Genomic DNA, 25683 nt, shown 5'->3' with positions numbered 1-25683 from the left:
CAGTCGTGCGTTATGAGAATTAGACCATGCTTTGCACTTAGCCTACCATAGCATTTAGAGTTTGAAGTTTTTGATGATAACATTTTATAGTTCCCCCCTCAAGGATTTTTTTTGTCAAATCAGTTGTGCAATAGTCACTTTTGGTGAGTTGTTTCTATACAATTCACTTATATGACATTTAGGTATGACACAGGACTACACAAGCATTTTTTTGTATACAAATGTGTCAACAGACTAAAGCAGGGAACCACAATATTTAGCATAAAAATTATGCAGAATGTAATATCATAACTGTCTATTATTTTTCTTGCAATTGAGCCAATTTTCATTAGGTACGGTTCTGAGGTGTGTGTTCAACAGAATGCAGTAACACGTTCACAAAATGTATGGGTTACTGAATGCTGAACTGCACTGTTATAATCACTAAGCCATTGTAAGACCTTACCTGTGTCCCTGTATCACTTGTCTCTGCTGCCCTTTGATTAAAAAACTTCTGTATGTCCATTTTCCTTTTTTTTGGGGCATATTTCAGTTAGTCACCTAGTAAAGGTGAGATAATTGACAATATCAAAACATGCTAGGGCTGTACCGAATAGTTCGAAGCTTCGTTCATAATGTTGACATTCGAATTCTAAATCAACATAAAAAATTGTAATTATAATTTTTTTTCTTAATTTTTTTTACAATTTTAATTTGCCAAGGTATGGCGAGTGCCATAACTTGCCATACCAAAACAACGCCCCTGACTAACACACAACAGACGGTTAACCAAAGGGTTAACCTTCTATAGTGTGGCAGTGAAAGGGTTAAACTGGTACTCAATGCAAACACAACCTTTGCTGTTCTCTTGAGCCAAAGGTACTGTTTGTGATGATTTACATTATGAATGTGTCTATTGTTGAGAGAGTTAAAGAATATAAACATCTTGGCATCTGGCTTGATGAGAAATGTAGATTTAAATGCCATGTATATAACCTTGCAAGTATACTTTGCTAGAAGGTTGACTTTTTGTACAGAAACAAAACCAGAGTAAAGGAGCAAGCGGCTCCAGTGGCGCAATCAGTCAGCGCGCGGTACTTATAAGACAGTATGCAGCAGAGCAATGCCGAGGTTGTGAGTTCGAGCCTCACCTGGAGCAGTTAAACTTTAGTTTACAAGGCTTGATTCACTATCCCCCCCTCAAGTGTCAGACAGCATAGTAGGTAATACGATAATAGCAAACAGTTGTGAGATCTAGTTCTGGCCTCACCTGGAGCAAGCACATTTCAGCAACAAAGACTCTTCAATCCCTTGTTAAGTGATATATATATTTTTTTTATCTACTTTTTCTCCCCATTTTCTATTTCTTTTTCTCCCATTCCAATTTCGTATTATCCAATTCTACCCTCCCCTGTCTCGAACGTTGTTAGACCATGCCTCCCACTGGTCGGCTGCAATGTGGACGAAGCCTTGCATCACGTGTCCCCTCCGGTACACGAGGAGGCAGCCGTCGCATCTTTTCACCTGCACAGCGCGATCTCTCAGTGGCGAGGAGTAACGCGTGGGAGGCTCATGCTGCCCCCGATACTTCCTGATTCTGCTGTACAAGCGCACCAACCGACCTGTAGGAGTCGCTGTCCACAACATCCGATCCCCACCCACCGGCTTTCCCACCCCCTAATACTGCCAATTGTATTAGTATGAACGACCAGCCAAGCCAGAAGCAACGCCGAGAGCTGGGCTCGAACCCAGCATCTCCTGCGTTAGTGGCGAGCGCCTTGCCCACTGCGCCACTTAGCCGTATTGTTAAGTGATATATATATATCATTAGAAGGGACTTTAACGCTAACCTTGAATCACTAGGTGTGAACAATAGGCAGCCTCCAGACCTCAGAGAAGCAGAAATGCCAGTGGGACAGTGGTTCAGTGCAGGTACTTATAAGACAGTATGCAGCATACTGATGCTGAGGTTGTGAGTTCAAGCCTCCCCTGGAACAAGCAACCTTTAAAGTTCATGTTTTTTCGTCCCTCGTTGAAAGACACACAATCTCATAGGAAGGCAAAAATAAAGCTGAGTGCATATTGTACTCTTCACATCAATAGCTTTCTGCGATTTGAATATGAACAAACACCAAATAAGCATATCTGTTTTCTTTACCAAAAAAAAAGTGCAAGAATGTAAACATGTAAAACTGCTATTTTGCACAGATGTTCATTTAAAACGTGTTTATCTAGAACTGGCACCTTTATAGATAATTTACCAACTTCACCATGACCCCGGTCTTGCCTGTTGGCTTTGTTGTTTAAATGGAAGCTCCTGGTCAATATATTCCTATCCCATCGATTGCCTCTATTGGCAAAGAATGACAGTGATGCTTTTAGTCAAACATCCCAAAGCCTGCCATACAGGCAGCTCCAGTGGTGCAATCGGTCAGCGCGCGGTACTTATAAGACAGTATGCAGCAGAGCAATGCCGAGGTTGTGAGTTCGAGCCTCACCTGGAGCAGTTAAACTTTAGTTTACAAGGCTTGATTCACTATCCCCCCCTCAAGTGTCAGACAGCATAGTAGGTAATACGATAATAGCAAACAGTTGTGAGATCTAGTTCTGGCCTCACCTGGAGCAAGCACATTTCAGCAACAAAGACTCTTCAATCCCTTGTTAACTGATATATTTTTTTTTATCTACTTTTTCTCCCCATTTAAATTTTTTTTCTTCTCCCATCCCAATTTCGTATGATCCAATTCTACCCTCCCCTGTCTCGAACGTTGTTAGACCATGCCTCCCACTGGTCGGCTGCAATGTGGACGAAGCCTTGCATCACGTGTCCCCTCCGTGTGAATATTTTAGGCAACCAACTTGTGTTTAGCGTTTCTCTGATTGGCCACTACGCCCATGTGACCGCGGCAGCGCGAGAGAACTGCAGCGCGGAAATAGGCTGTCTATTGCCATTCTCTAAGACAAACTCTAACCTTAACCAGCTCCTTAACAGCGCCTAAACTTAACCCTTCTAACCTTAAGCAACTCCGAAACAATGCCTAACCTTAACCAACTCCGAAACAATGCTTAAAGTTAACATGCCTAAACTTAACCGGCGAAAGAATGCACGTTAAAAAATATTGCCATTCTCTAAGACAAACTCTAACCTTAACCAGCTCCTTAACAGCGCCTAAACTTAACCCTTCTAACCTTAAGCAACTCCGAAACAATGCCTAACCTTAACCAACTCTGAAACAATGCTTAAAGTTAACATGCCTAAACTTAACCGGCGAAAGAATGCATGTTAAAAAAATAAAAATAAAAAAATTGATGGGAATCGAACTTGTTACCAACGGACGGCAGGATCCACAGGAAGGCAGCGCTGCCAGTTGAGCTAGTGGTAGATCTTAAAAGAGGGAGGATTACTGCTACATAATGCTGCCGCGACAGAATGACAGTGATGCTCTTAGTCAAACATCCCAAAGCCTGCCATACAGGCAGCTCCAGTGGCGCAATCGGTCAGCGCGCGGTACTTATAAGACAGTATGCAGCAGAGCAATGCCGAAGTTGTGAGTTTGATCCCCACCTGGAGCAGTACAATTCAAGTTTCTTTATTAGTAAAAATACAGAATACTTTTATATGAAATGCTTTTTACTTTAGTTTACAAGGCTTGATTCTCTATTCCCCCTCAAGTGTCACACAGGATAGTAGGTAATACGATAATAGCAAGCAGTTATGAGTTTGACTTCGAGCTTCACCTGGAGAACTTCAACTTTAGTTTACAAGGCTTGTTTCACTATCCCCCCTCAAGTGTCTGACAGCATAATAGGTCATTTGACTTCACCTGGCCTCACCTGGAGCATGTTTCAAGAATCAAGGCTCTTCAATCCCTCGTTAAGTGATACAAATTTCATTAGAGGGGAATTCAATGCTAACCTTGAATCACTAGGTGCGAACAATAGGCAGTCTCCTTATTTAACATGTACTTTCATAAAACAGAAAGCATCTGCTGATAGATATACCAGGTCTGTAGTCAGAGGGGACTGTGTAGTCCCAAACAGGAGGTCTGCTTTTAGTCAGACAGCCTTTTCCGTGAGAGCAGCCCACACCTGGAACAGTCTGCCAACACGGCTCAGGGAGTATCAAAGTTACATCTCATTTAAAACTAACTTAAAATCATGGTTGAGAGATGGTCAAGTGTGCGACCATTTTAACTGAGGGGTTGTATTTTAATGTATGTATTTTAGTGTATTGTAACCTATACTGATTCCTACTGTGTTTTAATTATTGTACTATGTTTTTTAACTGAGGGGTTGTATTTTAATGTATTTATTTGTATGTATTTTAGTGTATTGTAACCTATATTGATTCCTACTGTGTTTTAATTATTGTACTATGTTTTAATTATTGTTGTGCTCATGTCACCTGCCCCAGAGACTATAGTTGAAAATTAGCCAACTTGGCTAAACTGGCATATTTACAGTCAAATGTTCCTTAATCTTAGTCTCTGTATTTTAAACCAATAAATACAAATACAAATACAAATACAAATTTCACATGATGAATATACAGATTATCATGCACATGTGAGTGTTGGTCCATCTACACTACAGTATGATGTCATTGCCCCCTTGTGGCAGATAATGGCAGTGATGATTTTAGTCCAAAGTCCCACACCTCACAGAGGAAGCAGCTTGAGTGGGACAGTGGGTCAGTGCAGGTTCTTATAAGACAATATGCAGCAGACTGATGCTGAGGTTGTGAGTTCGAGCCTCACCTGGAGCAGATAGTCTTTAGTTTACAAGGCTTGATTCACTATCCCCCCTCAAGTATCAGACAGCATAGTAGGTAATACGATAATAGCAAACAGTTCTGAGTTCTAGTTCCAGCGCCCTGTTCCTCATACCTGGCTAACTGAGTTAGCCGGATAATTTTCAGCATAACTTGACATAAGCTAGAGTCTATCAGTCATCACCTGGAGCAAGCACATTTCAGCAACAAAGACTCTTCAATCCCTTGTTAAGTGATATATATTTCATTAGAAGAGACTTTAACGCTAACCGAAAAGTCTAGCTTATGTCAAATTATCCTGAATATTTTACGGCTAACTCAGTTAGCCAGGTACGAGGAACAGGGCCCTGATCAATATATTCCTATCCCATCGATTGCTGTCTATTGGCAAAGAATGACAGTGATGCTCTTAGTACAACATCCCAAAGGCTGGCATACAGGCAGCTCCAGTGGAGCGATCAGTTAGCAAGCTGTACTTATAAGACAGTATGCAGCAGAGCAATGCTGAGGTTGTGAGTTCGAGCCCCACCTAGAGCAATTAAACTTTAGTTTACAAGGGTTGATTCTCTATTCCCCCTCAAGTGTCACACAGCATAGTAGGTAATACGATAATAGCAAGCAGTTGTGAGTTTGACTTCGAGCTTCACCTGGGCCCCGTTCCATGTACGTGGTTCAACTAAGTCGATCAACATGTCCATTATCCAGCTTCAGTTAACCCGATGTTCAAAGCCGGGATTTTCCTGTTTCACAAAGGAGGATTCAGTCTCGTTAACTCAAGCCAGACTTGAGAGTCAGGCTCAAGTCAGGCTAGATGCGCGCTCCCGTTTTAGGTGGAAAGCCAGCACGTATCGATGGCAGAGACCCTGATTCTCAACGGCATTGATTGATTAATTGATTTAAGACTTTATTGACAGATTGCAATAGGCTCAATCGCCTCGCCGACAAGTTAAATGCGTTATCTATAGGCTAATTCTAAGTCCCTCATTACCTCAATCAATCAGATTATATTTCTTTAAACTTGCCTGCTGGATTGAATAATCAAATGAGATCTTGCTAGCGAAAATTATTAGTTAACTGTTATACAGAATTACGATACGGCTCTCTTACCCATTGATTGATGTATAGTCAATCTTTTACTTATCTTCTCTGTGGTGTAACGGGTTCTTCTTTTGACTTTCACACGGACGACCGGGGTTCAAGGCCCTAGTCTTTTCCTTCTTTTTGCAATATAGGAATAATTCAATTTGGTGCACGTTGAGAGCTATATAAAGAATGACATCCTCAATGCATGTAGATTTATAATATTTTAACTTAAAACCAGGCTACTTTGGCGTATAATCCTTAATATTATATTCAAAAAAATCATATTGGAAACACGGGGATTTGAACCCCGGTCTCTGAATTGGCAGGCATGAGCACTACCGCTGGGCCACTGGGCCAGATGGGATAAATTCATTGTTTATACATTAATGAACGAGAGACCCGTGTTTAGAATATCCGTTGTTTTGAATGAAGTTTATCTCTTTATCCTCATTCATTAATGTGACGTCAACGGCTCATTCAATTTCTCAAATCCGTCAAACAGCGCATCTCATCAGACATCTTAATCCCAGTTACAATTAAAATAACCACATCATGTGTACATCGCACGAGCGAGAGCCACCGTCGCCACGGTATATATAACGTGCATTATTTAGGACAAAGTGAATTTAATATCAGCATTTTGGGTCTATTTTACATTTCAAAAGCCCCCTCTGGAAGAATGGAGCACAAAAACGTAATTCAGAATGGTATAATGCAGATCGTAGACTGTGGGAATAGTTTCAGGAAACGGGCTGTCACTTCTTTGCGGGGGCGTGGCGATAGTTCAGGCTAACTTGAACTTGAACTCTGCTTTCGACCAGGCTCAAACTTTTGGATATGTTGTCATGGTGATTTGGAAAATCGAGGTACATGAAATCGGAAAGTCAGGCTAACAGAGTTATCCAGCTAAAGTTATCCGGCTAACTCGGTTATCCCGGTACATGGAACGGGGCCCTGGCCTCACCTGGAGCATGTTTCAACAATCAAGGCTCTTCAATCCCTCGTTAAATGATACACATTTCATTAGAAGGGACTCGACGCTATCCATGAATCACTAGGTGCGTACAATACTATATAATTATTATTATATAATTGATCTTATTTTACATGATCAATTCAATATACAGATTCTCATGCACATGTGAGTGTTGGTCCATCTACAGCAGTGGTTCTCAACTGGTCTAGCCTCGGGACCCAACATTTTCCTTAGTCATTAAGTCGCGACCCAATTTTTTTAACCACTATGATTTATTTCAATTTTTTTTGCAGTAATACACAATCTTTCATGCACTGTTAAAAACATGAAATAAACACAAAAAATTGCAACAAAAGCGCAACTAGGGCTAAAAACCCAATGAAATTAAATAATATATGCTTCTTAGCAGATTTCTTAACTTAATATAACAAACCTAAGTTTGGGGGAACTAATGGGATAACGGGTTGCAACAAAAGTGCAGCTAGGGCTAAAACCCAATGAAATAAAATAATAATATATGTTTCTTAGAAGACTTCTTAGCTTAACATAACACACCTAAGTTTGGGGGAACTAATGGGATAACTGGGGTTGCAACAAAAGTGCAGCTAGGGCTAAAAACCCAATGAAATAAAATAATAATAATAATAAATAAGATATGCTTCTTAGCAGACTTCTCTACAGTAAGTTTGGGGGAACTAATGGGATAACTGGGGTTGCAACAAAAGTGCAACTAGGGCTAAAAACCCAATGAAATTACATAATATATGCTTCTTAGCAGATTTCTTAACTTAATATAACAAACCTACGTTTGGGGGAACTAATGGGATAACGGGTTGCAACAAAAGTGCAGCTAGGGCTAAAAACCCAATGAAATAAAATAATAATATATGTTTCTTAGGAGACTTCTTAGCTTAACATAACACACCTAAGTTTGGGGGAACTAATGGGATAACTGGGGTTGCAACAAAAGTGCAACTAGGGCTAAAAACCCAATGAAATAAAATAATAATAATAATAAATAATATATGCTTCTTAGCAGACTTCTCTACAGTAAGTTTGGGGGAACTAATGGGATAACTGGGGTTGCAACAAAAGTGCAACTAGGGCTAAAAACACAATGAAATAAAATAATAATAATAATAATAATAAATAATATATCCTTCTTAGCAGACTTCTTAGCTTAACATCCCAGTGAACGAATGGGATAACTGGGGATGTTGTTTGCTCCTGACAAGAGTCTCAAAGTATGGGGTGATGGTAGACAAAGCAACTCTGAGATCATGCTCAATGTCCAATCTGTTCCTCTGCTTTGTCTTCAGCTGGACCAGAGCTGGGAAGCCACTTTCACAAAGATAGGTAATTCAAAAAAAGATATATATAATTTGTATTATTATTATTTTTCACACACACATTCGCGACCCACTCAAAATTGGCCCGCGACCCACCAGTTGAGAAACACTGATCTACAGTATGATGTCATTGCCCCCTTGTGGCAGAGAATAGAAGTGATGCTATTAGTCCAAAGTCCCAGAGATCAGCGAGAAAGCAGCTCCAGTGAGGCAGTGGGTCAGTGCAGGTTCTTATAAGACAGTATGCAGCAGAGTGATGCTGAGGTTGTGAGATCGAGACTCACCAGAAGCAGTGTTGCAGTGCTGGTATAACTCGGTATAACGGCGTTATACCTCGCTCACTGAGGCTGAAGTACGCGCAATCGCTTTTTACATGGCATTATCCAACCGGACTCCCGGAGAAGCATGCAGCTGCAGAGCCGCAGAGCCAGCGGCGCTCTCTGGGCTGCGCGCTGACGGCCGCGCTGTGAGGCAATAGTATCCAGCTGCAGGACGAGAGCAGCCAAAAAAAACTGTGCATGCGCGCGCACGCGCGTGGAGCGTTTGACCTACTGTCAATTTGGCACTGCACCACTGACCAGGAGCCAAAACCCTTATATGACTCCCTGGTTGAATGATACACATCTCATAAGTATAGAAGAAAGAAAATTGAGTCCTCCTCAAATTAACAGCTGTCATATCAGGGTTTGTTACAGAAAAAACATATTTTGCACAGATGTTGATTTTTAACTTGTCTATCTTGAACTAGCTACATGTCAATGGTCCTGCCTGGGGGGGGGGGGCAAAGGAGCTTCACTCAAGAGGGTAGCAGTGAAACATGTTTTTTATTTGATACAATTCCTTTCTTCTCCAGTAGCCTCCAGTCAAAATTGTAACTGCAGTTGTTAACTGCACCTCAAAATGTCATTAAAGTAATTAACAGCTGGGCTCAATCCACTTTCAGTTCGAGAAGTTCATTCCCTTCAAAATTTCAATTTTGAAAAACTGCCACAACTTCAGTCAGTTTTTAATAATGTTCTGTGTTTGCTGATTTTAACTCTCCTGTAATTTCAGACCTGGACACTCCCTCCTGCATCACCTGCTGATCACATACACCTGGCCTGCTCCTCTCAGACACACACCAATACTATCCGAGTGGCCCTGAATGCTCGCACCACTGCTTATAACCTGGGCAGAGCGTCAGGAAATATGGATGAGTATAAGGCTACAGTCTATACTCTGCGCAAGGCCGTAAAGCTTGCTAAGAGGACATACGCTGGCAAGATGGAGGCACAAATGGCCCAGAACGACACAAGAGGTTTATGGCGAGGACTACGGACGATAACTGACTACAAAGTCAGCGGCCCCTCAATCGGGAGTGCCGACGCCTCTCTCGCGGATCAACTCAACTCCTTTTACACGCGGTGCGGTAAAAGGCTAACGACGTCACTGACGCACCGGCCGTGGTGGAGGGGGGGGGGGGGCATCCGCGGGGGGGGGGGCACTCTCTCATTGACGGAACACAGTGTGAGAAGAGCATTTATGCGGGTGAACACCAGAAAAGCAGCTGGCCCAGATGGGATAACAGGATGGATACTTAAGTCCTGTGCTAACCAGCTAGCCCCAGTGTTCACCACCATATTCAATCTATCCCTGGCTGAGTCCGTGGTACCCGCCTGCTTCAAGGTGTCCACTATAATTCCGGTACCAAAAAAATCCTCTCCAGCAGGTCTTAATGACTACAGACCGGTGGCACTCACCTCTGTGGTCATGAAATGTTTTGAGAGGCTGGTTAAGGATTACATTTGTGCCTCCCTCCCCAGTGATATGGACCCTTTTCAATTTGCATACAGGTCAAACAGGTCCACTGACGATGCAGTCTCCCAAGTACTGCACAGCACCCTCTCTCACCTTGACAGCCAGAAGGGGGGCTATGTAAGACTGTTGTTCATTGACTATAGCTCAGCGTTCAACACCATAGTCCCCACCAGACTGGTGGACAAGCTGATTGAGCTGGGTCTGAGCTCTGCTCTGAGCGCCTGGATACTGGACTTTCTGAGTGAAAGGCCTCAGGCGGTCAGGGTGGGGGGTCAGACCTCCAACACCATCACCCTGAATATCGGGTCCCCCCAAGGCTGTGTTCTGAGCCCCCTGCTGTATTCACCCTAAACACATGACTGTGTGGCCAGGTTCAGCTCCAACTCCATAGTGAAGTTTGCGGACGACACAGTGGTGGTGGGGCTGATCTCTGACAACGACAAGAAGGCCTACCGGGAGGAGGTTGATGTACTGGCACGCTGGTGTCAGGACAACAGCTTGCTCCTGAACATTGGTAAAACCAAGGAGCTGATCGTGGATTTTAGGAGAACACAGCAGGGGACAAACACACCACTGTGGATAAACGGGGCTACCGTGGACAGGGTGAGCAGCTTTAAGTACCTGGGGGTCCACATCTCAGAGGACCTGACATGGACAACACACATAGGCCATGGTTACACTGGGTTAAAACAGCAACGTTCTATTTTCGAATGATTACGTTTGCATGTCCAAGTTAAAAAGAAACGCAGTTTTGGCAGGAAAACGCGTTTTCCTAGTGGCAACGCTCAAAGGGTGTTTTCGTTTTGGAAACTCGCCGAAACTCGCCGACAATGGTGCCATGTAATTTGCACGAGCCGGATACGGAGCCGTTCTGCCCAATTCCCATGCGCAGTAGAGACCCGCACGGTTATTTCCAGTGCTTACAGCAGAGCTGTCCCAAGTAGCTGCGGCTACCAACGTGTTGTCAAGTTATTGTTATAAGGAGCCCAGTCCAAAACTACAACAGTCTGCATACCCTTAAAGGAAAACTCCAACATTTTGGGAAATTAGCTTATTCGCCATCTCCCCTGGAGTTAGACAAGAAGATACATACCTTTTTATTCTCTGTACATGCAGTAGGAGTAGGAAGACGTTGGGAACTAGGCTAATGGAGGAACCTACTTCCAGTAACTGACACTAAGCTAGGCTAACGTGCACGTCTTCCTACTGCATGCACAGAGAAGAAAAAGGTATGTATCTTAACACTCCAACATTTTGGGAACTCTGGAGTTAGACAAGAAGATGCATACCTTTTTCTTCTCTGTGCATGCAGTAGGAGTAGGAAGACGTTGGGAACTAGGCTAATGGAGGAACCTACTTCCAGTGACTGACGCTAAGCTAGGCTAACGGTGCGCGTCTTCCTACTCCTACTGCATGCACAGAGAAGAAAAAAAGGTATGTATCTTAACACTCCAACATTTTGGGAACCCTGGAGTTAGACAAGAAGATGCATACCTTTTTCTTCTCTGTGCATGCAGTAGGAGTAGGAAGACGTTGGGAACTAGGCTAATGGAGGAACCTACTTCCAGTGACTGACGCTAAGCTAGGCTAACGGTGCGCGTCTTCCTACTCCTACTGCATGCACAGAGAATAAAAAGGGTATGTATCTTCTTGTCTAACTCCAGGGTAGATGGCAAATAAGCTAATTTCCCAAAATGTTGGAGTTTTCCTTTAACAATTGTGTGTATTGAGCCGTATTGTATTGTACCCTTTCTGTAATCTGTTAAATAAAGTTTTCATCCATTTCTACTAGCGTTAACGTTACTACGTTAATAGCCTCAATGCTAACTATATACATGGAGAATGCCATTCACATTAGCATGTAGCTAACAACACCGGAGATCTTTTTGTGAGACTAAACTATCCGCTCTTGGTGGTAAATTGTGTTGATGTTGGTTTTGTTTCATCAACAAATGAGAGGCAGAACACACAGTGAATGTATCCGTTTTGTTTATTGCACTTTTATTGCACTTTCTTTGCTGAAAAATAAATGCTACATTGGCTAAATGGCTCACGCAAGGTATTTAAAGATGGTGGACTGTTGTTTTTTAGCACGAAGGGAAGTGACTCGTTCAGCCTTTCTGATTGGTTGAAAATGGCCTTCATGTTTGAACTACATCGCCACCTACTGCTTTGGCATTGTACTACATGTATATACATCACTCTGTGGTCAGGAGACAAAACGATGTCTAACTTGCCTGCCATTACTTGGCGTTCTGAAAAACGAAACTGAAACTGAAAACTGAAAACGAAACTGGCCCTAGTGTAACCGCAGCCATAGACTCAGTCGTAAAAAAGGCGAAGCAGCGCCTCTACCACCTGAGACAGTTAAGGAAGTTCAGAGTATCGGGGAAGATACTCCAGTCCTTCTACTCCGGAGCTGTAGAGAGCATCTTGACTGGAAACATACCACTGCCTGGTATGGAAACAGCAAGGCACAGGACAAGAAGGACCTACTGAGCGTACTACGGGTATTGCACTACCACCCCTGCAGGTCTTATATAACAAGAGGTGCAAATCCAGAGCCTGCAGAATAATGAAAGACCCTCACCACCCCAACAACAGCCTGTTCAAGTCTTGAACACTGAACTCTCCACACACAAGCACACATGAGCACACACACAACACACATACTGTATACGCTCACACACTAACAGACACTTTAGCACAAACACACACACGCTGCACACGCTCACACTGAACGGTCACTTTACACAATGAAAAGGTCACTTTAAAAAAGAACAGGAGTGGTTCTTGTATAGTAAATAGATGGATATAGCAAGATAGCATAATGATATATAGTATAACTGTATATTGTATAGTATAGTATTGTATAGTAGTGTACATAAGATCCAGTGCCTCATCCGTAGCTAATGACCTTAGCATGTCTTTTACCATGCTTTTTGTAAACTTTATGTACATTATACCTGTTATGTCTTATTCTTATTACTTGTATTATTGCACAATCACTGCGGGCATGACCACCCGCATTTCACTGTATGCTTGTATGCTGTGACAAATAAAACTCTTGACTTGACTTGACACCTGCCCCTCATTAGCTAATCAGCCTTCAGTATTTAGACCTGTTAATTTCCCTTGCTCCCTGCCAGATTGTTTAAAGTGTCTTACTTAGCTATCCAGCGTTTTGCTATGTTGCTTCATCCTGTCTGTTTCGGCTATTGACCCTCCCTGGTCAACAGCCTGCTCCTGAACATTGGTAAAACCAAGGAGCTGATCGTGGATTATAGGAGAGGACAGCAGGAGACACACACACCACTGACGATTAACGGGGCTACCGTGGACAGGGTGAGCAGCTTCAAGTACCTGGGGGTCCACATCTCAGAGGACCTGACATGGTCAACACACATAAACACAGTAGTAAAGAAAGCGAAGCAGCGCCTCTACCACCTGAGACAGTTAAGGAAGTTCAGAGTATCGGGGAAGATACTCCAGTCCTTCTACTCAGGAGCTGTAGAGAGCATCTTGACCGGAAACATCACTGCCTGGTATGGGAACAGCACGGCACAGGACAAGAAGGCCCTACAGAGTGTGGTGCGCTCAGCCGAGCGTACCACGGGTATTGCGCTACCTCCCCTGCAGGCTCTATACAACAAGAGGTGCAAATCCAGAGCCTGCAGGATAATGAAAGACCCCCACCACCCCAATAACAGCCTGTTCCAGCTGCTGAGGTCAGGCAGACGCCTGCGAACTCCAGCTACTAGGACGGAGAGGCTTAGGCTAAGCTTCTTCCCCCAGGCCATCAGAGCCTTGAACAATGAACATTGAGAGACACAGAAACTGAACTATCCACACACAAGCACATACACGACACGCACGCTGAGCACGCTCACACACTAGCAGCCACTTTAACACTCATGCCGCACACACGCACACTTATGGCCAGAGGAAAGGCCACTTAAAGTAGTATAGCATCAGGAACAGTGTATTGCACTACTAAAGCTACCTAGCATGTCCTATATGCTCTGTAAATACTAATGTACAGATACCGAGATGGCACACCATGTACCTGTTTATTGCACTGTTTTATTGGATTCTATTAATATGTTGTACCACTGTATTTTATTGGATTCTATTATATGTTGTACCACTGTATTGCACATCGTCGCGGGCAAGACCAGCCGCATTTCATTGTATACCTGTATGCCGTGACAATTAAAACTCTTGACTTGACTTGACTTGACTTGACTGTTGGATTTTGGATTTCGGACTCATCCTGCCTGCCCCCTTATTGGACTTGTTTGCCACATGGACTGATATTATGGTATTGACCCCTGCTTCCTCTTTACACTGCTCCTGCCTGCTCCCTTATTTGATTTGTTTGCCACATGGACTGATATACTGGTATTGACCCCTGATTACTCATTAAACTGTTTCTGCCTGCCACATCTGAACTGTCACCGTGTCGTTGCTGTTGGGTTCTTGTCTGCCATACTGTGGGCCGTTACAAAAACGTTTTGGCGCGAGAGGGTTGCCGTGACGACGAGGACACGGCAGAGGATGTTCTGTCACAAAGGACACAAATAAAACAGCCACTTCTGTTCATGTTTCGCATTGAAAGTGAACCGGCCTCAATATAAAAACCCTGCCCTCCTTTCTCGATCCACCAATCGCAACCGGCTGCTTCCCTGTGGACAAGACAAGGTGGTACCTCTGCTCGGTAGGGCAGGAAGATGGCGGAGGCCAGGTTGCCAGTGATGCCACTGAGGATGTAGATGATGGAGATCCTTAGCCAGCCAGCCAGCTTCTCCAGATCCCTCAGTACTGTCATCTGAAACAGCACCGACACCAGGCAGTGGAGGATCCTACACACACACACACACGCACGCACGCACGCACACACACACACACACACACACACACACACACACACACACACACACACACACACACACACACACACACACACACACACACACACACACACACACACACAAACATTTAGTCATTTAGCTGACACTTTTATCCAAAGTGACTTACAAGTTCTGTACAACAAGTCAGCAGGAAGGGTACAACTCTGGCAGCTAAGGGTTAGTAAGATTGTTCGTCAAACAGTGTTGAACTTGAGTGCTACAGTCTTGAGTGCATAGTAGTATCATTCTAGACATATTAGCATAGTAGGTAGGTAGTAATATAGGCAAGGTAGATTCCTTAGTAGCAAAGTGCATAATAGTAAAAGACTAGGATGGACGGTTAGTATTTTAATTTTTTTATTGTTTCACACACACACACACACACACACACACACACACACACACACACACACACACACACACACACACACACACACACACACACACACACACACACACACACACACACACACAACACAGCAATATAATCGGGCTGTTATTCTGAACACATGGACATAGGAAGACTCCACCATTTGAAAACACCTACTCACTTTGCATGAAAGTAAAGCTCACTACACAACATCGCTGATAGTGTTCGGTTTATCATCGTATTGCGCCCTTTACTCACAAAATAGAAACAATCTTAGGGGATGTCATCATCCACACTCATCTCAGTAATGAATATCCGGGAATCGTTTTATTCCTAAAAATTAGGGATGTCCGATATTATCGGCCGACCGATATTATCGGCCGATATCGGCAGTAAAATGTGATATCGGAAAATATCGGTATCGGTTTAAATACAAAAAAAAACAATAACAATATTTGTTATATATATATCCAGTGAAATTATTAGTTACCTGAAATTATTCTGTTTTTTGGACGGGGAAACCCTGCATATATCGGTATCGGTTGATATCGGTTGATATCGGTATCGGAAATTAAGAGTTGGACAATATCGGAATATCGGTATCGTAAAAAGCCAATATCGAGCATCCCTACTAAAAATGGATGCAGAACATTTTGGGCTGAAACGTCTCATATTGCTAATAGGCCTGCTTACTGTAACAAGCAACACCGTGCCTGCAGCTGAAGCCTGCGATAAACAGACACATAAACAGCAGACCCTGACAGTAGGAGGCTGTTCGTTAAAGGTGGCTTTTGTCTCATTACAAGGTTTATGGTGTGCAGCTGACAGAGGAGGAACACATTACTGCAGAGAGAGAGAGACACTCACCCAGCATGGAGGAAGAGAGAGAGAGAGAGAGAGAGAGAGAGAGAGAGAGAGAGAGAGAGAGAGAGAGAGAGAGAGAGAGAGAGAGAGAGAGAGAGAGAGAGAGAGAGAGAGAGACTCACCCAGCATGGAGGAAGAGAGAGAGCCAGAGGCGGTAGAACTGGTCGGGGATCTCTGGGTTGAGGAAAGGCAGTAGGCCACATACATCATCCATACAGGCCACCCTGGTGGAGAGAGAGAGAGTCATAATAATATAATAATAATGCAGGACTTTTTAGAAGTCTTTTTCGGCATGCAACGACACACTTGCGATGGGCGGCACACACACACAGGAACATACACACATGCATTGTTTTTTTGGGTCGCCGATGCGATTGACAGAGAGAGAGAGAGAGAGAGAGAGAGAGAGAGAGAGAGAGAGAGAGAGAGAGAGAGAGAGAGAGAGAGAGAGAGAGAGAGAGGGAGAGAGAGAGAGAGAGAGAGAGAGAGAGGGAGAGAGAAAGAGGGAAAGGGGGGAGGGAGAGAGAGGGGGGAGAAGAGGGGGGAGAGAGATACAGAGACCGAGAGAGAGAGAGAGGGGAGGGAGAGAGGAGAGAGAGGCAGAGAGAGGAAGGGAGAGACAGAACAGGGGAGGGAGCGAGAGACAGTGAGAAAGAGAGAGAAATAGTGAGAAGAGGGGAGAGAGACAGAGAGAACATGAGAGAGAAGAAGGAAGGAAAAGGAGGAGGAGAGGAGAGAAAGAATCATGCCTTGTCTTGTGTTGCAAGAGTCGACTCGTTTGCATAACAGAGAATGACAGAGCTGCTTTCAGTCCCAAGTGTGATTAGCTGTCAACAACCAGCAGGCTCCAGTGGCGCAATCGGTCAGCGCGCGGTACTTATAAGACAGTATGCAGCAGAGCAATGCCGAGGTTGTGAGTTCGAGCCTCACCTGGAGCAATGTAATTTTTAATCAGCTTGATTCACTGTTCCGTGTAGCTAGAGCAATCATTTAAATGTATGTGAATAACACGTTTGAGGAGTTAGCACATTGTAGATTGTAGCTGTAATTGCTTGGATTTGATTAAATTAGATTCAAATGTTTGTTTGTCATTATACAGCACAAGTACAGTACAATGAAAATAAGTTTGGCATCCAACCAGAGTGCAAATGTAACAGTAAAGTGCAATACAGTTACTGGATTAAAAATAACCTCACACATTAGCTATTTGTAAACAATGAACATTTATGAAAATGCTTACTTGGGTTTAATTTCATATTCCTCTTTTTATTTCACTATATACTTTTATTTACTTAGTATTATATATAGTACTATTTATAGTACTATATAGCAATCGTCTGGTAATCCAGAGGTTCCCGGTTCAATTGCTGCACTATTGCACTATTTTAATCTGTCTATTCTATCTTATTATTTTTATTATTGTCTATTTAAAAAAAAAAACTGAATCAAACCATAAACTAGGTGGCCTATTGGGATGTTAGATCCTAATGTGAAAAACTGTGATTTTATATGTCTGCACTTTATGTGCTCATTTTATGCCCGTCTTTTTCTGTTGTAAAGCACTTTGAGCTGCAATTTTTGCATGAAAGGTGCTATACAAATAAAGTTTATTATTATTATTATTATTATTATTATTATTATTATTATTATTATTATTATTATTATTATTTATTATTATTATTATTATTATTATTATTATTATTATTATTATTATTATTATTATTATTATTATTATTATTATTATTATCTCTCTTGTGGATAGAGAAGGTTGGGGGTTGGGGACGTTGTCTCTCTAGGTGTGAGATTCAAGCTATTGTCAGGACAAACAAAGGGGTTCCTCCACACCTACCTGTGAACAGAGAGTGGCCTCCTCGTGGAAGTAGCCCATCATGAAGTCACAGTACTCCCTGGAAGTGATCTCACACCTACGACACAATACACATCGTTAGCTTCATCCACTACATACATTAGTACAAACATTTACAGAATGTGTCATCAACATAACAGAATGGAATATAATAGAAGTACTTAGAACATGGAATAGGCAAGTGGCGTAGGTTTGGGTTCAACATTCAACATAGTTTTTACCTCTTTTTTTTGGGGGGGGGGGGGGGTTGTCTTTCATATTAGCTATTTTAAAATATATATATTTCTAGACAAATTGAGGGGGACATGTCCCCTGCAACCCCCCCTAAACCTACGGAGTGATGGAGAACAGCTGATTGATTGATTGATTGAAAAGTTTATTAACAGATTGCAGAATGGGTACAGTACAGTACAGCTCAATACATACAATTGTTAAGAGGATGCAGACCTGAGAAAGACTTTCGTCTTGTTTCCATCAGGGTCCCCCATTTTCAATTCATCATATGACACACATGACATACAGATAGACAGTACTGCTACATCTATACATTTATGACATACCAGATTTTCAAATACAGTACTGTTTGTGATACTAAAAAAATCCAGAAGAAGAGTATATACATTTGACATAGAAACTGTGCATTGGGGGAGGTTGGGTAGGTGGGGTGGGGCTGTACATTGGAGGTGGGGGGGGGGGGGGGGGGGTTGGTAGGGGGGGGGGGGACACACTGTACATTGGAATACTGACATACATTTGACATGGAAACTGTACATTGGAGGAGGTTGGGTAGGTGGGGTGGGGTTGGGTGGGGCTGTACATTGGAATACTGACAAAGCCATGCTTGGTCTTTATTGTACAACTGGGTTAGGACATTTGTAGGGGCCAGTTTTGAATTGCAGTCTCCTGTAGGTGTTCTTTGAGAGTGTTTTTGAAGGTGGGTAGTGATTTACATTCCTTTACAGCTTTGGGTAGGGCTACAGTTGTGGTAAGCGATGCTGGAGGCTTCAGAATCAGAATAAGAATCAGAATCAGAATCAGAATCAGAAAGGTCTTTATTTGCCAAGTAGTTTTCACATACAAGGAATTTGCTTTGGTCGTTTTCGGTGCGACATTAGCGGACAGACATTACCAGACAGATAATACAATAAAGAGGTGGAGTAAGATAAAAATTAAATATGAACTAAGTTGAGCACAATAGAATATAATATAATTATGAAGAAAAAAAAAATATATATATATATATAGGTCAGGGCTGTACAACTGTAAATAAAGAGGTCGGAAAATATTAAATGGGATATAAACTAAATTAAATATAGCACAATAGAATCTGAGAATAACAATAAAGATAAAATAGGAATAGGCCAGGCCAGGGGGTGTAGGTATTAGTGTGTCCTCACCGTCCTTTGGTCCCGATGCAGCATGGTCTGCCTGTGATGGCACAGTCGATGTGGGGCAGGTTGGTGTGGTTCCCAGAATTGTACCTCGTACACACCTGTAGTAGAAACATGCACATGTCAGGTTTTTTCAACTCCAGTTCTTGTGTGAGACATAACAAAGCCCTAGACCCATCTTTTGTTTTCATTTTCTCTTTGTCACTTTCTGGTCAGACGCGCATGTGTCTCTGATGATAAACTGATCATACTCTTTCTATGGCCATAGAAACATATAAATAAACTATGTTCTTTTTTATACAAATAGTTTATTCAGAATTTCTACAGCTGTTTGGTTCATTTAAAATATTCCACAACACTATCTATCTATCTATCTATCTGTCTGTCTGTCTGTCTGTCTGTCTGTCTGTCTGTCTGTCTGTCTGTCTGTCTGTCTGTCTGTCTGTCTGTCTGTCTGTCTGTCTGTCTGTCTGTCTGTCTGTCTGTCTATCTATCTATCTATCTATCTATCTATCTATCTATCTATCTATCTATCTATCTATGAATGAATGAATGAATGAATGAATGAAAACTTTATTAACAGATTGCAGAATGGGTACAGTGCAGTACAGCTCAATACATACAATTGTTAAGGGGATGCAGACCAGAGAAAGACTTTCGTCTTGTTTCCACCAGGGTCCCCCATTTCCAATTCATCGTAACATATATGACATACATGACATACAGATAGACAGTACTGCTACATCTATACATTTATGACATACCAGATTTGCAATTACAGTACTGTATTTGTGATACAAAAAGAGTCCAGAAAGAAAAGAGTATATACATTAGGCGTAGAAACTGTACATTGGATTGGGTAGGTGGGGGTGGGACTGTACATTGGAGGTGGTTGGGGGGGGGGGGGGGGGGGGGGGTAGGGGGGGGGGGGGTGTTGGGTAGGAGTGGGGGGGGGGGGGGGGGTTGGGTAGGAGGGGTGGGGGGGGGACACTGTATAACTGTACAAACAACACTGTACATTGGATTATGGGACTGTACATTGGACTGTACATTGGAGGTGGTTGGATGGGTGGGGGGGGGGTGGGTAGGAGGGGTGGGTGGGGGACACTGTACAACTGTACAAACAACACTGTACATTGGATTATTGACAAGACCATACTTGGTAATTTACTGTACATTGGCGGGGGTTGTGTTCGGACATTTACAGGGGCCAGTTTCGAGTTGCAGTCTCCCTTAGGTGTTTTTTGAGAGTGTTTTTGAAAGTGGGTAGTGATTCACATTCCTTTACAGCTTTGGGTAGGGCGTTCCACATTGATGTGGCATAATTGCGAAACGTGTTCTATCTATCTATCTATCTATCTATCTATCTATCTATCTATCTATCTATCTATCTATCTATCTATTGTAACATAACTATAAAACAGCCACAAGTGTCTTTAAAGCTGTCAAGCTTTCTCTGTCTAGGTAGGGCCATGGACTCCTCTATGCAACTCATGAGACGGCAGCTTTCTAGGTGAACTGCTGGACAGTTACAGTAACTGGATCCACCAGTCTGTGTGGCACGATGCTTAGGGACCCATTGACTGGATGATACTCTGCTGTCTGTTATCTTTGCTGTTCTGTTTATTTGGACTACATTTGCATAATTAAGCTATAAAAGAAATGTACGTCTGACTAGAACTAAATAATTTGTCGGATTATTGGTCGGATTCCTGACAATACCCAGTTTAATCACCTGTACAATGTATATTACTATTGCACTTTACTGTTACATTTGCACTCTGGTTGGACCGCAAACTTATTTTCGTTGTACTGTACTTGTGCTGTACGATGACAATACATTTGAATCTAACCTAATCTCCAAGTCTCTAAATCTAAGTCTAAGTATCAAACAGAAGTCAGAGCCATCTTGTGGAGGAGAGCGACACTACATGGTGCTACAGAGAGTCCTAAGTGCTGATGGAACACAACAAGCTCCAGTGGTGCAATCGGTCAGCGCGTGGTACTTATAAGACAGTATGCAGCAGAGCAATGCCGAGGTTGTGAGTTCGAGCCTCACCTGGAGCAGTGAAGTTTTAAGTTACATGGTGTGTCAGTCCTCATGTCCATATAGCAAGATGAGCAACCCAGTTGAACTGGTGCCTAGTCCTTGAGTCCCATGTCCCTCAACGTAAGCAGTCTATAAATGCTGTGTACTCACTGGCCACAGGGTGATGTCATCAGGCCACTCGTGAGGAGACACTGAGGCTGGTTCCATACAGATTCTGCAGAAGAGAAAGGGTCCAATCAAGATTTTTATTAAGTCCATTAGGGTTTTTTTCTTCACCTGTGCAAATAATTTTTTTTTATTACATTGTATTTGTGATATATGTCACTTTGAATGACTAAATGTACACTTTTGTTTATCTGCACAAACAAAAACACTAAAGTAACGTAAAGTGAAGTAAAGTAAAGTAAAGTAAAGTAAAGTAAAGTAAAGTGAAGTGAGGTGAATTAAATGTAACTTCATTAAATTAAATTAAACTGAACCAAACCAAACCAAACCAAACCAAACCAAACTAAACTAAACTAAACTAAACCAAACTAAACTAAACTAAACTAAACTAAACTAAACTAAACTAAACTAAACTAAACTAAACTAAACTAAACTAAACTAAACTAAACTAAACTAAACTAAACTAAACTAAACCAAACCAAACCAAACAAACCAAACCAAGCTAATCAAGTTATACTGCATATAAATTAGTCAGGCATCCCATTGATATCAGGCTTGCATTTCCCCAAAGCAGTACTGGGGAGGTGGTCACCGAATGGTTAGAGGATTATTAATTAACTTTCATTTAAACAGATAAGTTTAGTTTAAAGCAGCATCTCAATTAAAATGATGTCCTGGTCAAGAGACACAACTAAGTCAAAACAGGACAAAACAGGTGAGCTTATGAGTTATTATGACCACAGGTTCGAATCTTTAGACTGGTGCTATTTAAATACAAAAGTTGCACCATGGCGATACATGACTTTTACCATGGCAGTACCTAGGGTTGGGCACCGAGAGCCGGTTCTAATAGGAACCGGTTCCTAACTTCCGGTTCTGGAACCGGAAGTAACATATTTGCATTTCTATTCTTAATTTCGATTAAAAAATAAAAAATAAAAAATCTTTTACTTTGTTAATTAATACCCTAGTTACAGTACAGCAACCAAATTAAACTGTATCAAGTCAACTGACAATGTGAATAGTATGGAAAAAATTAAAAATTAAAATAAATCTCCTGCGAAATAAGCTGTGACCTGTTTTGACCTGCACCTCAAAGAATCGGAATCGAGAATAGTTTAGAACAGGAATCGAAATGGAGAATCGGAATCGGAACCGGAATCGTTCAAATCCAAACGATGCCCAACCCTAGCAGTACCATGGTGAATTATTGATATAATACTGACAGTACCATGGTGAATTATTGATATAATACTGACAGTACCATGGTGAATTATTGATATAATACTGACAGTACCATGGTGAATTATTGATATAATACTGACAGTACCATGGTGAATTATTGATATAATACTGACAGTACCATGGTGAATTATTGATATAATACTGACAGTACCATGGTGAATATTGATATAATACTGACAGTACCATGGTGAATTATTGATATAATACCGACAGTACCATGGTGAATTATTGATATAATACTGACAGTACCATGGTGAATTATTGATATAATACTGACAGTACCATGGTAAAAATGTAATTACCATCAAACTACCATGATGTTTTTGAATTGAATTGAATTGAAAACCTTTATTTATCCCAGAGGGGAGATTCAGATGTCCTTTACAGCAGCATAACAGCATAACAGCAATTAAAAACAGCACTTTAAAAAACAGTTAATACATACACTTATTAGTATGTGTTAAAAACAAGATGGACAAGTACACAGGGATAAAATAGCTAAAATAGGACTAAAATAGAGCTAAAAGTGGTGAAAAAGAAAAAGAAACAAGTCCAATCATGATCTTAAATAGTTAAATTCATTTGTTATAGTCCACAACCCAGCTCCTTCAGTCCACGGCAGTTGGCCCGTCCTGGCCCTGCCTGGTTGTGGAGCCTGATTGCCACCGGCACAAAGGACTGCCCAAAGCGCTTTGTGGTATGTCGGGGGGGGGGGGGGGGGGGTAAGTCTGTGGCTAAACGTGGACCGCATTGCGGTCAGCTCATCATAGAGGGGGTGGCAGGGGTTCTCGAGGATAGCATACAGCTTCCTCGTCGTCCTCCCCTCTGCCACCACCTCCAGACTGTCCAGGTCCGCTCCCACCACAGAGCTTGCTTTTTTGATCAGTTTGTTTATTTTGTCTGTGTTGGTGTTGCCCCCCCAGCATACCACAGCGAAGAAGAGGGCACCAGCAACCACAGACTGGTAGAACATCTGCAGCAGTTTGCTGCAGACATTAAAAGACCTGAGCCCTCTCAGGAAGAACAGTCTGCTCTGTCCCTTCCTGTAGAGGGCCTCATAAGGATGGGCAGCATGTTTGATCCAAACGATACATAGCAGGTGCAGAAGAACAATGGAAAAATAGAGTCTGCACACTAGATCACACTAGAGCCCACTAGATAACACCAGATCACACTAGAGCCCACTAGACTAGATCACACTAGAGCCCACTAGAGCACGCCAGATCACACTAGAGCACACTTGATCACACTAGAGCCCACTAGATCACACCAGATCATACTAGAGCACACCAGATCACACTAGAGCACACTAGAGCACAATAGAGCACACTAGATCACGCACCAGATTGCACTAGAGAACAGTAGGCTAGAGTCTGATATTAAGATGATTGAGCAGGTGTGTGATTGACTCCGGGTTGTCAAGTAGGAGGAGTAGCATACTGTGCATGTCCCTCTTTTGCTCTGCCTGCCTTATCCTGGGACCGCAATGGAAATAAGTCTAAGGACTTTCTTGCGCTATACTGATGTATTTAAAAAAAAAAAATCTCCCATTCCAATGTTAGTCGTTATGCCAATTCCCAATCCCCTTCCTGGTCGTTGCGCACTCTACCTCCTACCGTCGGTCCGGGAGGGCGGAGACTATCACACGCTTCCTCCGACACATGTGTACCCAGCCCACCGCTTCTTTTCACCTGGCAGCGCGGACTCTCACTGGGAGAGTGTAACGTGTGGAAGGTCACACTACCTCTCTTAGATCCTTCCCTGACCAAACTGTAGGAGTCGCTGTTTACAACGACCAGGACCCACCCTCGCCGGGTTTCCCACCCGCTAACACTGCCAATTGTGTTAGTATGGACGGTTGGCCAACCCGGAAGCACCACAGCTGGATTCGATCCCACTGTCTCTGTGGTGGTAGGCAGACGCTTAGTCCACTGCGCTACCCGGCCGCCCTGTATACTGATGTATTTTTATACTGTATGCACCTGTGTATTGTATTTTATTATGTCAAATAACAATCAAGATCACACTAGATCACACCAGATCACACCAGGATTGCACTAGAGCACACTAGATCATGCTCCCTTGAGCATTTCTTGGTGTAAGTACCACCATGTGTAATGTTTGGAGCGTTGAGCTCTTCTTCAGCAGTGTGTTTGTACCTGGGGTCCTGGTGGCACACAGAGCCGTGCTGCCGTACTTTACCATCCAGGTAGGGGGCGCTGGGGTGCAGAGGCCACTTCACCCACACTGCCAGAGTACTCTGTCAGTTAGACAGGGAGAGAGGGATAACCACAAATACAATTGAATTTAATTGAATTACGGTAACATGCAGGTTGGAAGTGCTTGTGATGGTTAGAGGAGAGCTAGTTTCTATGGCTGGCACGTCTTAGTGGATTAATAAACTGGTTGTTAGGGTCTTCCTGGAATGAGATGTTCCTTTTTTTTTTTTTTATATGACTGGCTTTTTTTATGCTGAATGATTTATTTGTCATTAGTGTAAAGTGATACCAACATCTCTGGCATCTCAATACTATTATTGACGCACCAGAGAAGCACTATATTTGAGGTCCTTCTGCACGATCACATTCATTTGCAGAAGCACAATAAGGTGGAATCTGTAATCTTGCAGATCGTCAGTTAAATTCAGCTATTTGATCAGTCGGCAGAATTCTACGGCTATCATGACTGGGGAGTAATGTATTCAGCTAATCACTCAGTATCTGAGTCGCCTTGCATCCCAACCATCAAACCATTCTGCTCCTTTTAGATTTGTTAGGTTACTTCACTTGTACAGGGTATCTGCAGGTTTCAACAAGTTTAATTTAATACCACTAAGTGCAAAATGCAATATCAAATTCACGACCAT

The 25683-nt window shown here is 42.5% G+C and overlaps 1 protein-coding gene across 1 annotated transcript in view; it reads right to left on the bottom strand.

The window, feature by feature from the left end:
- Positions 1 to 25683, bottom strand: part of LOC311236239 (inactive rhomboid protein 1-like) — a 121298-nt gene that overhangs the window by 4508 nt on the left and 91107 nt on the right. Inside the window, 6 exon segments of the mRNA XM_084323889.1 lie at positions 14664 to 14817; positions 16222 to 16323; positions 17950 to 18024; positions 19364 to 19458; positions 21558 to 21621; positions 24977 to 25077. Of these exon segments, the coding sequence (XP_084180015.1) occupies positions 14664 to 14817; positions 16222 to 16323; positions 17950 to 18024; positions 19364 to 19458; positions 21558 to 21621; positions 24977 to 25077 (591 nt within the window).

The sequence above is a fragment of the Notolepis coatsorum genome (assembly GCF_963971535.1).
Source record: "Notolepis coatsorum genome assembly, chromosome: 10".
NCBI lineage: Eukaryota > Metazoa > Chordata > Actinopteri > Aulopiformes > Paralepididae > Notolepis > Notolepis coatsorum.
The sequence above is the reverse complement of the archived record's forward strand: the minus strand, read 5'-3'. Positions and strand labels throughout refer to the sequence as shown.